Raw genomic sequence first — 12,377 nt, 5'->3', positions numbered from 1 at the left:
AAGAGGGACCCCACTGCAGTGTCCCACCGTGGGTAGGCAGGCCCCGACCTGCACGCTGGCTGCTGGGCTCCATGGCCCGGCTGTGTGCCCTGAGTGGTATCCTGGGGACCATGGCATACAAAGTCTGCGGAGCCATACCATGCCTGCCACCTGGGAAGCACCAGGCCGGTGGTTAGTTACCACCAGGGCTGGCATAGCCCAAGCCTGATGCCTCCCTTGACCACCAGCCCCACGCAGCACTCAGTCACGCACAGCTCCACGAGATGCCTGCCACGACAGGCGCCACAAACCTTTCCTTTATTGCAAACATGTCCCCATCCTGGGAGGCTTGGGAAGAGTGGGAACTAGGGGAACCCAGGGATGGGATTCCACCAAGAACAAACCGTCCTGCTGTCCTGTCGATGGCCCCCACCCACAGGATGTAGCCACGGGACAGCCACTGAGGCTCTGGGAGAGGGGCGGCAGAGCAGGGAGGCAGGGACACGGAGGGGTCGCCCCAGGGCAGGCGCAGGGCTGGAACTCGTCCCTAGCATCCCTGGGCCCCAGCAGGTGCCCTGTGTTAGAAGCAAGGGGGCTGGTGGAGGTGGGTAGACAAGGGGCAGAATGATGCTGCCCCCGCCAGCATCGCCAGGCACTGGCCCAGGGACCCCAGGCCCTGGCAGCTGGCGTCTTCCTCTGCCTTTCCCCTGTTCTGGGCAGGGACATTCAGTGCGCTGGGGAGGCCTCGGTGATGGCCCTCTCCACCCGCAGGTACCAGGGCTGGATATGCGTGTGCTGCATCAGGTCATCGAAGGCATCCAACCCCTCCATCACGCGCAGCACTCCATACACTGCCTGGGGCATGAAACAGAAAGGCTGGTTTGACAGGCATCCAGGCCTCCTTCACTCCCTGTCAGCTGTGTGCCCAGGTCCCATCCCCTCCCCGCTTGGAGCTCGTGACCTACTCAAGGGCCAAGAGCACAGGTGAGGGTTTGAACTTGGCGTGTGGGGTGGCTGCAGGTCTCGCCTGCTTCACGCCTGTACCCCCTTTTCTGGGCCACAGATCCCCACCAGCAAGTTTCCTTGGGATAAATGCCCTCCCCCCTTCTCAGGTCCTGAGACTGGGGAGAAGAGACCCCACCACCCAGTTTCAAGACCCAGGTCACCCAGGGGCAGGACAGTTTTAAAAATGAGCAGTGGGCCAGGCACGGTGGCTCACGCCTGTAGTCCCAGCACTTTGGGAGGTCGAAGTGGGTGGATCACCTGAGGTCGGAGTTCGAGACCAGCCTGGGCAACATATTGAAACCCTGTCTCTACTAAAAATGCAAAAATTAGCCAGGCATGGTGGCACAGGCCTGTAATCCCAGCTACTCGGGAGGCTGAGGCAGAAGAAGTGCTTGAACCTGGGAGGTGGAGGTTGCAGTGAGCTGAGATTGCACCACTGCACTCCATCCTGGGTGACGGCATAAGACTTGGTCTCAAAAACAAAAAAAAAAGGAAAAAGGGCAGCGAAGCCAGGCCAGTGAGATGCCATCTCACTGGGTTTTGCTGGGAGAAGCCTGGAGCACCGGACCCAGCCCGCCTGGGGCCGAAGCCCACGCCAGGGAGGGCCGTGTTGATGGCGACAGGTAGAGCCCGGGCCCTGTTACCACCACCCGGGCCTCTGGATCCAGCAGGGCCTGAAGCCAACCCGTTCCCTGAACTTGTCAGTTATGTGAACCAAGGCGGTTCCTGGTCATCGGTTTCTCTCCTGGAGCCACTTCGAGGCGAGTTTCTGTCTGTGATGGCAGAGAGAGGCAGGCTCCTCTGGCAAGATGCAGGCACTGCCCGGGCTTTCCCTTACGAACCTCCCCCACTCTGAGGACAGAACCCTTGGTCCAGGCACCACCTGCCACCACCACACTCACCAAATCGGCGAGATTCGGCTTCTGGCCCCCCATGAAGGGCCGGTCCTTGCCCACAGCAGCCACCCACGTGTCGGCAGCCTCGTAGAGGTCCTCGCGCACGTTGTCCTGGAGGCGGTGCCTGGGCGGGGAAGGGAAAAGCCCCTCAGGAGAGCCCCCACTCCCAGCCCAGCAGGGAAGAGGGGTCTCCTCTGGGGAGCAGGGGGGAGGCGTGGAAGCCAGGGCAACACCCCAGGTGAGAGCATCACATCTGCAGATGCCTCAGGGAGCATCTGTCCCAGATGGGGAGGCTGCGGCAAGGGCAAGAGACCAGGCCAGAGAGAAAGCCACAGAGAAGGTGCCAGTCAGGCCCCAGGCTTCCGGCTTCAAGGCCGGCCCTGCTGCCCCCGGGGAGGTGAGCAGGAGCTCTGGGTCCAAGTCCCAGCTTGGCCAAGGGACCCGTAATCCATAACGCTTTCCCACCTGCCCAGGCCTCAGCCTCCCGCTGGTCTCCTGAGGGGTGTGAAGGGATCACCACGGCTCGTGGCACCGGAGGCTCAGGGTCAGCAGGCCCCGGATGTGCACACACACTTGCCTGCTCTTGAGTCGCTTGCTGATGAGGTACATGGCCGCTGCACCCATGTACTTGGCCACGGCACCCTCCATGGCTCCGAACTTGCCCTCGCGGACAATGTAGTCAAAGGATGCCAGAGCCTCGGTGGGTGTGCGGTACACATTGGGGGAGATCAGGTGCACCAGCCAGTCGTCTGCCCACTGCCGCCACTTCATCTCCTCCCTGCAGGCACAGGAGGGACTTCCTAAGCCAGGACCTGGGCTGTGTTGGGAGCAGGCTGCGTTCTCTAGAACATACCCACTGCACGGGTGGGAAGCTGAAGCCTGAGCAGGAAGGTCTTTTTTTTTTTTTTTTTTTGAGACGGAGTCTGGCTCTGTCGCCCGGGCTGGAGTGCAGTGGCCGGATCTCAGCTCACTACAAGCTCCGCCTCCCGGGTTCCCGCCATTCTCCTGCCTCAGCCTCCTGAGTAGCTGGGACTACAGGCGCCGCCACCACACCTGGCTAGTTTTTTGTATTTTTAGTAGAGATGGGGTTTCACCGTGTTAGCCAGGATGGTCTCGATCTCCTGACCTCGTGATCTGCCCGCCTCGGCCTCCCAAAGTGCTGGGATTACAGGCTTGAGCCACCGCGCCCGGCTTTTTTTTTTTTTTTTTTTTTTTGAGACAAAGTCTTGCTCTGTCGCCCAGGCTGGAGTGCAATGGCACGATCTCAGCTCACTGCAAGCTCCGCCTCCTGGGTTCAAGTGATTCTCCTGCCTCAGCCTCCCTAGTAGCTGGGATTACAGGTGTGCACCTCCACACCTAGCTAATTTTTGTATTTTTAGTAGAGATGGGGTTTTGCCATGTTGGCCAGGCTGGTCTCGAACTCCTGACCTCAGGTGATCTGCCTGCCTCGGCCTCCCAACATGCTGGGATTACAGGAGTGAGCCAGCACGCGCAGCCACAGAAAGGTCTCTGCTGAAATCCGGCATGGCCCGGCCCCAGCCCCGCTGGTCTCCCACGCTGCTCCCTGCTCACGCCATCTTGATCCTACTCTACAGAAGACCCCTGAGGTCACCACCTTCCCCCGCCAGCCCCAGCCCCACTCACGTCCTGGCCTCCTTCCCGCTGTACACTTGCTGGGCCTCCTTCTCGTTTAGCATGAGCCAGTATTTATTGCCGAACTCGGTCACCTCCTTGCCCTGGTCATTCACAGCCTTCATGGCTGGGTAGTAGGTGATGATCTCTTCCAGGGGCTGCCTTCAGAGAGAGCCACAGTCTCACCCCAACTCCTTTCCCATCCTGTCCCCTGTGGCCGACCCACCCGGCTGCCCTAGCCCCAGAGTGGAGCCAGGACCGATAAACAAAGGCTCTCCGCACTCCTGCAGTAAGACGGATGTGGAGGAGATGCCAGGGCTACCTCCCCAAGAGAGAGAGCTGCGGAGAGGACAAAGTGGAGGGCTTGGAGGAAGACGGCCACAGGCTGCTCTGAAAATCTTTTTTTTGTTTTGAGACGGAGTCTTGCTCTGTCACCCAGGCTGCAGTGCAGTGGCACGATCCTGGCTCACTGCAACCTCTGCCTCCCGGGTTCCAGTGATTCTCCTGCCTCAGCCTCCTGAGTAGCTGGGACTACAGGCACTCGCCACTATGCCTGGCTCATTTTTGTATTTTTAGTAGAGATGGGGTTTTGCCATGTTGGCCAGGCTGGTCTGGAACTCCTGACCTCAGGTGATCTGCCTGTGTTGGCCTCCCAAAGCGCTGAGATTACAGGTGTGAGCCACTGCGTACTCTGGAAATCTAAGCAGCAGCTCCACCTGCTCCCACAAGGGAACTCAGGCGAGGCCTCCCCGGAGGAAGAAGCCACCAAAAGCAATGGCCGCCTGGTCTCTGAGGGGCTCCTTACCCCGACACCAGGTAGGTCTTGAGGGCGCTGATGATGACAGAGGAGTCATTCAGTTGTTGCTGGAAGAGAAAACGGTGGTTTAATCAGAGATTACAACCCAGCCACTGGGAGTCCCCAGGGGCTCCTTACCACCACCACCTCTGGGCATTGTTTATCCATTCCTGAGGACATGCCCAGAGTCCTCCCCACCCTGCCCTCAGGGCACCCATCCTAATGGGGAGGAAGGTGTGGGAAAGCCGTGGGGTCTAAGCCCCAGCCCACTCACCCATCTGGCCTCCCAGGTAGAGGGGTAGGGTGGGTTCTGGAAGCTACATACTAGACCCCAAGCACTGTGTCAGGCATTTCATATCTGCTGTCCCTGCAAGCCAGAATATGGCCCCTTGTTGACTCATGAAGCAAGCAAGCCCAGAGAGGATAAGTGACTTGCCCCAAGTCACACAACTAGTGAGTGGGTGAATCACACCTCAAACCCAGATCGCTCATTTCAGAATCTACGTTGTTCAGCTGTGGTGTTCTGCCTCTCTGAGACCCAAAGGTGTTTGGTTTGGGTAGGGAAGGAAAGAGCCTACATTTACTGAGCATCTACTGTATGCAGCTACTTCCCCCATAGTCCTTAGAGGCACAAAGATCCCAAGTTCCTTCCCAAGCTGCAGCGCCGGGTCAGGCGAGCGGGTGCTCCAGGATGATCCAGGATAGGAGGAAGGATGCATGGGGTTTCCTGGGGCTCACCGAGCTTTCTCCTTCCTGGGCCACCAGGATGGGCACCTTTCTGTACGAGGAGAACTTGATCTCAGCCCTGCGCACGGGGTTCACCTCCACCACCTGGTAGGGCAGGGCGTGGAAGTCGAGGAAGGCTCGGACCTTGCTGCAGAAGGGACACGTCTTGTACTGGTACAGGGTCAGCTGCAGGCGGCTGGACAGGGAGAGCTGTGGGCAGCAGATGGAAGGGGCTTCTAGACCTGGCACCCCCAGGTACAGACCCTGCTCCCAAGCAAGCATGTATTCCAGAGGCGTCTTCTGAGACAACGCTAGAACATCGGGAAGAGGAACTAGGGATGGGAGGGAGTGGTAGGGGGAAGGGAGGCACCGGACGGCAGCCCTGGTTTAAGCCCCTGGCCAGCACGGTCCCCAGGCAGGAGTCCCACCCTTTGCTGTGAGGTTGTGTAGGAGGAATCTTCCAGTCTCTGTCCCATACTGGACAGACCTCTCTTTTCTCGCTCCAGTCCCAAGGGGACACCAGACAGCCCCAGGGTATACAGCCTGCTCCCACAGACACAGAACAACTGTTTCAACTTGGCTTTGCCCACTCCCACTCCTCTAACCCCAGGGACCTCTGGGGGCCAGAGCTGGCTACCACCCAGGCTGGTGTTTATCAGTGGGGTCTACCTCCAATCTCGTTCTTGTTTTTTTCTCTGGAGACAGAGTCTCACTCTGCCATGCAGGCTGGAGTGCAGTAGCTTGATCACAGCTCACTGCAGCCTTGAACTCCTGGGTTCATGCAATCCTCCAGCCTCAGTCTATCTCAAATCTCCGAAGGGGAGGGTGGTATCTGGGCTGTGGCCAGGAAAGCCCCCAGGGGAGCCTGCTGCACCTTCATGCCGGAAAGCCACAATCATAGACCACCTCCCTGTGTTCAGAGGGGAAGCTGGACCGTGGAGACAGGAAGGGAGACACGGGGTACTCCATGCCCCTTTCACCTACCTCTGTTCCCTCTGGTCCAGCAAAAAAGCATCTGTGGGCGGGTGGTGGGGGGTCAAGCAGAGAAGAGTTGGAAGGTGTGGGGTAGGTATAAAGTGTGGCAAGGCAGCTGGGCCACCACTTGGTGGGGGGACACCTTCCTGCCTCTTTCTGTTTCAGCCTGGAATCTAAGTCATCAGTTCCATAAAAGTGCCACCACTACTACTACTAAATAAATACACAGCCTTAGGATTTGGGGGCAGTGGGGAGAGAGGATGACGAACGTTTAGAAAGTGAAAAAGGCGCCGGGCGCGGTGGCTCAAGCCTGTAATCCCAGCACTTTGGGAGGCCGAGACGGGCGGATCACGAGGTCAGGAGATCGAGACCATCCTGGCTAACACGGTGAAACCCCGTCTCTACTAAAAAAATCCAAAAAAACGAGCCGGGCGTGGTGGCGGGCGCCTGTAGTCCCAGCTACTCGGGAGGCTGAGGCAGGAGAATGGCGTGAACCCGGGAGGCGGAGCTTGCAATGAGCTGAGATCCGGCCACTGCACTCCAGCCTGGGCGACAGAGCGAGACTCTGTCTAAAAAAAAAAAAAAAAAAAAAGAAAGTGAAAAAGGCTTTCCCTTTCCTGTGATCTCCCATCTCCTAGTCAAAAAAGTCTCCTTAAAACACAGTAGAGGCCGGGCTCCGTGGCTCACACCATAATCCCAGCACTTTGGGAGCCCGAGGTGGGTGGCTCATTTGAGATCAGGAATTCGAGACCAGCTTGGCCAACATGATGAGACCCCGTCTCTACTAAAAACACAAAAATTAGCCGGGCGTGGTGGCAGGTGCCTGTAATCCCAGCTACTGGGGAGGCTGAGGCAGGAGAATCGCTTGAACCCAAGAGGCGGAGGTTGCGGTGAACCGAGATAGTGCCATTGCACTCCAGCGAGGGCAACAGAGCACTCCGTCTCCAAAAAAAAAAAAAAAAAAAAGTCTTCTTAAAACATGGTAGAGGCTGGGGCGCAGTGGCTCACACCTGTAATCCCAGCACTTTCAGAGGCCAAGGTGGGCGGATCGCTTGAGACCGACCAGCCTGGGCAACATGGTGAAACCCTGTCTCTACAAAAAATACAAAAATTAGCAGGGCGCAGTAGGGTGAGCCTATAGTCCCAGCTACTCCGGAGGCTGAGGCAGGAGGATCCCTTGAACCCGGGAGGCGGAGGCTGCAGCGAGTCGCAATCGCACCACTGCACTCCAGCCTGGGCGATATTGAGAGACCCTGTCTCAAAATAAATAAATAAACAAAAAAACACGGTAGACGAACGATTTTATGAGAACTCGAACAATTCCAGGTAGTAGGCATCAGGAGTGCCCCTATTTTACAGAAGAGAACACTGAGGGTTCGGAGACTTCAGACCAAGTCACTCGCCCAAGGTCACAAGCAGGCAGAGGCAACTCCTGACCCCACGGGTTCCCAGGAGTCCCGAGTTCGGCGCTGTTCAGCATCCCCATCCCCGGCCGGACCAGGCCTTACCTGCACCGCTGAGCGCTCCGCGTGGAGGTCCTGGGCGCGCAGGTGCCACCGCGCCGTGTGGTACAGCCCCAGGGCTCCCCCCAGGGCCAGCGCCGCTGCCCCTAGCAGCCGCGGGCTCCCCTTACGAGCGGCAGCCACGGGGCCCTGGCCGCCTGCCGCCCCCGCGAAGCCAGCACGGCTCTGCGTGGGGAGCAGCGGCTGGGGGCGGCCGCCCAGCCTCCAGGCCAAGGCGCACCCGCCAGTCCACAGCGCCCGCACCACCCGCGTAGCCGGGGCCATGTTCGCTCTGCCGGCGCCGCGGGCGGGCGCGCGAAACCAAGACGCCGAGGCTCCCTCGCTGCTTAAAGGGCCAGGACTCGGGCGCCCTGCGAGTTGCCCGGGGTGACGGCGACGCTAAGGGGACCCTCAGCACTCTCGGGACTGGGCGTGTGCCCGGCGCCCAGGTTCGAAACACCCGCCAGAGCCGCAGAGGCACGCTCAGGAACGTTTGCAGACCGCTCTATGCTTCCGCCTCCAAAGGTCCCGGGGTGGTGACAGGCCGACTGCCGAGAGGCCCCCGCCAGCTCGCCCCGCTTGACCGCCTAAGGGGCGGCGTAGTAGTCTGTAATACGTGCCTGGCCACTTCTCCTGCAAGCGCCCATTCGAAACAAATCGAGCCCTTCGAGACGACAGGGGCTGCGGCTTCCAGCTACCGAAGACCCCACAAACGACCCGGCCCCAGTTGCGCGGTGATGCTGCGGTTCTCTCTGCCCTCCCGCCTCATTGTCCGCTTCCTACTGTGACCCGAACCATAAAATTTTCCTGAGCCCGAGGGGGCCTCGAAAACCACGTGTTTCTGATTTCGCCCACGCGGAGCGGCCGGCCCGCAGACCCCGAGGTTTCCAAGGACAGGATGGCAAAGTGGGGTGCTAGGCTGCCTGGTCCCTCTGCTGGTGTTCGCCCGCGCTAGTTGACGCCCGAAGCCTCCGCCGCATAGGCGTCTCCGCGGACAGCCCCGGGATGGCCCCGCCCGGGGCCCGGGAGAGGGGCGGGACTCGTGAAGTGGGCGGGGCCCTGGGCGGGACTCGCAGAGTGGGGCGGGGGGCCGGGAGCGGGGCGGGGGAGGAGCTCCGAGTCCCGGCCCTGCTGCTCTGCAGTGTCCCACTCTTCTCGGCCCGCTTTCGCCCCGCATATTCCATCTTCCTCCCAGTCCTTGCGGCGACCGAGCCCGCAGTGTCAGTCCCCAGCGGGGACTTGAGTATGCCGGTGAAGACGAGAGCGGAAGGCGAGGGCCACGGCTTCGGGAAAGCGGGTGACCCGAGGAGGCTGCTGGAGCGACCTTTGCTTTTCTGGGGGTGCCTTCCCGGGAAGGGGAATCGGGATGTCGGCTTGGAAGGGACTTTGGAGCCCACCTCGACCCGCCCCGAGTGAGTCTGGAGTTGTAGGTGCTGTCTGGAATGCAGGGCGAGCACCCGCGAGCGGGTCACCAGTCCCATGAGAGCTGCGGGTCCCCAGCCCCGTTTTACAGATGGGAAAACTGAGGCAGCTGCAGGGACATTCGCCCATATGGGTTTTGCTCCAGCCACTTCCATCAGCCACTTTACAGACCAGGAGTTCAAGGCCTGCTCGAGCTTAGAGTGTTTAGAAGTGGTTGAGGGTGAGCCCCCATGTTCTGTGCCCTACTCTATCCCTTATCAGTGCCTTCTCCCAGCGCCACTCTCACGCTCCTGCTTGCTAGACGGAATCCAGCTTCATCCTTCTCCTGCTTACATTAGTTGCTCCTGATCTTCCACACTCTTGATTTTCCGGATTCTAACTCCATCAAAATGTACATGATGTGTTCAGGCTCAGGGAAGACCGAGGCACTTGACGGGGGCGGGACCGAGTTTGGCCTGCTGGGCTTAGTAGCAGGAGGGGCTGGCCTGGGGCGGGGAGAGCGATGCTCTGCTGGGTCAGCATCCCCAGCCACCTGGCTTTGCTGATGTGGCCTCGCAGCCTCACCAAATGTGAGCAGCTTACAGAGCAACCTGTTGCACGTGCTTAAGCTGCGGAGGTGACACAGGGCATGGTGGCTTACGCCTGTAATCCCAGCATTTTGGGAGGATCGCTTGAGGACAGAAGTTTGAGACCGCCCTAGGCAAGAGACCCTGCCTCTACAAAAAATAGAAAAATTAGCTGGGTGTGGTAGCAAATGTCTGTGGTCCCAGCTACTGGGAGGCTGAGGCGGGAGGACGGCTTGACTGTAGGAGTTGAAGACTGCAGTGAACCTGTGATCATAACACTGTACTCCAGCCTGGGCCACAAAGCAAGACCCTGTCTCACAAAAATAAGTCCAGGGGTGGGGTGTGGTGAGAGAACCATCAGCTTCCTTCTTACCTTCTCCAGCCTCAGTTTCCCCACCTATAAACTAGGAATAATGATTCCTATCGGGATTAAATGGAAAAATGAGTGGGGAGAGGCTGGAAACTAGTGAAGCTGGTGCCTGGGAGGGCCTACCTGGGGGCTGCTCCACCCCAGCACGAGAGGATTCATCTCTTGCCAAATATAGAAAGGAAATTCAGTGACCAACCCCTCAGCCAAAATATTTAACAAAGTTCTCTTTTTTTTTTTTTTGAGACAGAGTCTCACTCTGTCGCCCAGGCTGGAGTGCAGCAGCGCAATCTCGGCTCACTGCAACCTCCGCCTCCCAGGTTCAAGTGATTCTCCTGTCTCAGCCTCCCGAGTAGCTGGGACTACAGGCATGCACCACCACAGCCAGCTAATTTTTGTATTTTTAGTAGAGACAGGGTTTCACCATGTTGGCCAGGCTGGTCTCAAACTCCTGACTTCAAATGACCTGCCTGCCTTGGCCTCCCAAAATGCTGGGATTGCAGGCATGAGCCACCGTGCCCAGCCCAAAGTTCTTTTTCTTTTGTCTTGGCCGTGACACTGCTTGGCTTGCTGTCCAGTGTTCCTTCTGCTTTACTGCCCTTGGTCCCTGCACTGCCTCTTCCTTGATTCCCTCCACCAGAGACCTCCAGTCTGTGGGCAGCACTGAGCACAGCCCTGCTGAATGCCCAGGGGAACCTCAGGGCTGAGCAGCCAGCTGTGGCAGAGCTAGATGGAGCTCTAGGCCCAAGTCTGAGCAAATCTCAGAGGCTCATATGGGAGTGGGGGCACTGAGCTGGCCTGGGCTGTGAGGCCCCTGTTCCTACCAGTCTCAGCCCCAGCCTGTCTCTGATCAGTCCCAACCCCATCCTCTATCCCAGCCTTGCCACGTCTCACCCCTTCCCTCTGCCTCTGCCTCCCTGTGCTTGTGGTCTCCTCCCTGACCTTGCCCTGATCCTAGTCCAGCCCTTCCTCATCTGAGGGCTGAGCAAGTGGGCACAGTCTTCTTCCCCTGCAGCCTGGTGGACGGGCAAAGTGTCCCATCCTAGGCGTGGCTGTTGCTGTGGTTTGAATGTATGTGTTCATATGTAGGAACTCAAGACTCAGCATAGTCGTATTAACAGATGAGGCTTTTAGGAGGCGATTAAGTCATGAGGGCTCTGCCCTCCTGAATGGGATTAGTGTCTTACGAAAGGGCTTAAAAGAACTAGCTAGGTCCTTTTTGCCCTTCCATCTCTCCTGCCATGTGAGGACACCTAGACAGCACCATCTGTGAGAAACAGGCCCGTACCAGACCCCGAACCCGCTGGTGACTAGATCTTGGACTTCCCATCCTCCAGAGCTGTGAGCAATAGATTTCTTTTCCTTTCATTTCCTTTTCTTTCTTTTTTTAATGTTTATTTTTATTTGAAACGAAGTCTTACTTCTTCGCCCAGGATGGAGTACAGTAGTGCAATCTCGATCTCAGCTCGCTGTAACCTCGGCCTCTGGGTACAAGCAATTCTTCTACCTCAGACTCCCCAGTAGCTGGGATTACAGGGACGCACCACCACACCTGGCTCATTTTTTTTTTTTTTCTTTTTCTGAGACAGAGTCTCTCTCTGTCACCCAGACTGGAGTGCAGTGGTGCGATCTCGGCTTACTGCAACATCTGCCTCCTGGGTTCAAGCAAATCTCTGCCTCAGCCTCCTGAGTAGCTGGGATTACAGGTGCCTGCCACCACGCCAGGCTGGTTTTTTTGTATTTTTAGTAGAGACAGGGTTTCGCCATCTTGGCCAGGCTGGTCTTGAACTCCTGACCTCGTGATCCACCCTCCTCGGCCTCCCAAAGCGCTGGGAATACAGGTGTGAGCCATGTGCCCGGCCATGCCTGGCTCATTTTTGTATTTTTTGGTAGAGACAGGGTTTCACCATTTCAGCCAAGCTGGTCTCGAACTCCTGACCTCAAGTGATCCGCCCACCTTGGCCTCCCAAAGTGTTGGGATTACAGGTATGAGGCATCGTGCCCAGCCCTTTTCTTTTTTCTTTTCTTTTCTTTCTTTTCTTTCTTTTTGGGGTTAAAACTGGAAAACCTGCTGGACAAATTCTAAAAGAGCTGTAACACTTCTATTATTTTATAAATTACCCAGCCTGTGATATTTGTTATGGCAACGGGAACACACTAAGGCAACCATACTCTTCCCTGGCCAGGTGGCCAGGACCCAGGGGTCTCACACACAGGAGAGAAGGGAACCTCCATCCAGGCAGAACCCGGATCCTGCCAGCCTACAAGCCCCATTCTGGGCCATAACTTCTGTGACCTGCCCTTGGTGTCTGAACCAGTGGCCAGTCTCATGGACATGTGCCCCTCTGCAGCTGTGTGACCTTAGTGTCCCTGGGTTTCCTTCAGCCTCTCTGGACACACTTCCCTATCTCCCTTGGCCTTGCCTCTTCTGCAGCCTGCCTTTTTTTTTTTTTTTTTTTTGAGACGGAGTCTTGCTCTGTCGTCCAGGCTGGAGTGCAGTGGCCAGATCTC

At 57.9% G+C, this 12,377-nt stretch overlaps 1 protein-coding gene and 1 pseudogene across 4 annotated transcripts; both read right to left on the bottom strand.

Moving 5' to 3' along the window:
• Positions 1 to 255: 255 nt before the first annotated feature.
• PTGES2 (prostaglandin E synthase 2) lies at positions 256 to 8,548 on the bottom strand. Of its 4 annotated transcripts, XM_025359915.1 has the most exons (8): positions 8,325 to 8,540; positions 5,047 to 5,244; positions 4,583 to 4,675; positions 4,318 to 4,376; positions 3,525 to 3,674; positions 2,458 to 2,658; positions 1,887 to 2,004; positions 256 to 834 (listed from the first exon to the last, which is right to left on the bottom strand). In XM_025359915.1, exons 5-8 carry the CDS (start codon positions 3,635 to 3,637, stop codon positions 706 to 708), a joined length of 561 nt encoding a protein of 186 aa, XP_025215700.1. In that variant the 5' UTR covers positions 3,638 to 3,674; positions 4,318 to 4,376; positions 4,583 to 4,675; positions 5,047 to 5,244; positions 8,325 to 8,540; the 3' UTR covers positions 256 to 705. The 4 variants fall into 4 exon arrangements, with proteins under 4 accessions (XP_025215700.1, XP_025215697.1, XP_025215699.1 ...); XM_025359912.1 differs by lacking the exon at positions 4,583 to 4,675 and having other exon boundaries at positions 7,518 to 8,548; XM_025359914.1 differs by lacking the exons at positions 4,583 to 4,675; positions 8,325 to 8,540 and adding an exon at positions 7,518 to 7,788 and having other exon boundaries at positions 3,525 to 3,670.
• Positions 8,549 to 11,914: 3,366 nt separating this feature from the next.
• On the bottom strand, positions 11,915 to 11,968 carry LOC112608775 (annotated as a pseudogene).
• Positions 11,969 to 12,377: the final 409 nt, after the last annotated feature.

The sequence above is a fragment of the Theropithecus gelada genome, chromosome 15, assembly GCF_003255815.1.
Source record: "Theropithecus gelada isolate Dixy chromosome 15, Tgel_1.0, whole genome shotgun sequence".
Taxonomy (NCBI): domain Eukaryota; kingdom Metazoa; phylum Chordata; class Mammalia; order Primates; family Cercopithecidae; genus Theropithecus; species Theropithecus gelada.
The sequence above is the reverse complement of the archived record's forward strand: the minus strand, read 5'-3'. Positions and strand labels throughout refer to the sequence as shown.

Excerpts from the sequence above, each read along its gene's own strand:
- PTGES2 (XM_025359912.1), bottom strand. The coding sequence starts at position 7,796 with ATGGCCCCGGCTACGCGGGTGGTGCGGGCGCTGTGGACTGGCGGGTGC. Across the intron at positions 5,245-7,517 it reads CGGAGCGCTCAGCGGTGCAG|CTCTCCCTGTCCAGCCGCCT; the intron begins GTAAGGCCTGGT and ends TGCTGCCCACAG. Across the intron at positions 2,659-3,524 it reads AGCGGGAAGGAGGCCAGGAC|GGAGGAGATGAAGTGGCGGC; the intron begins GTGAGTGGGGCT and ends CTGTGCCTGCAG.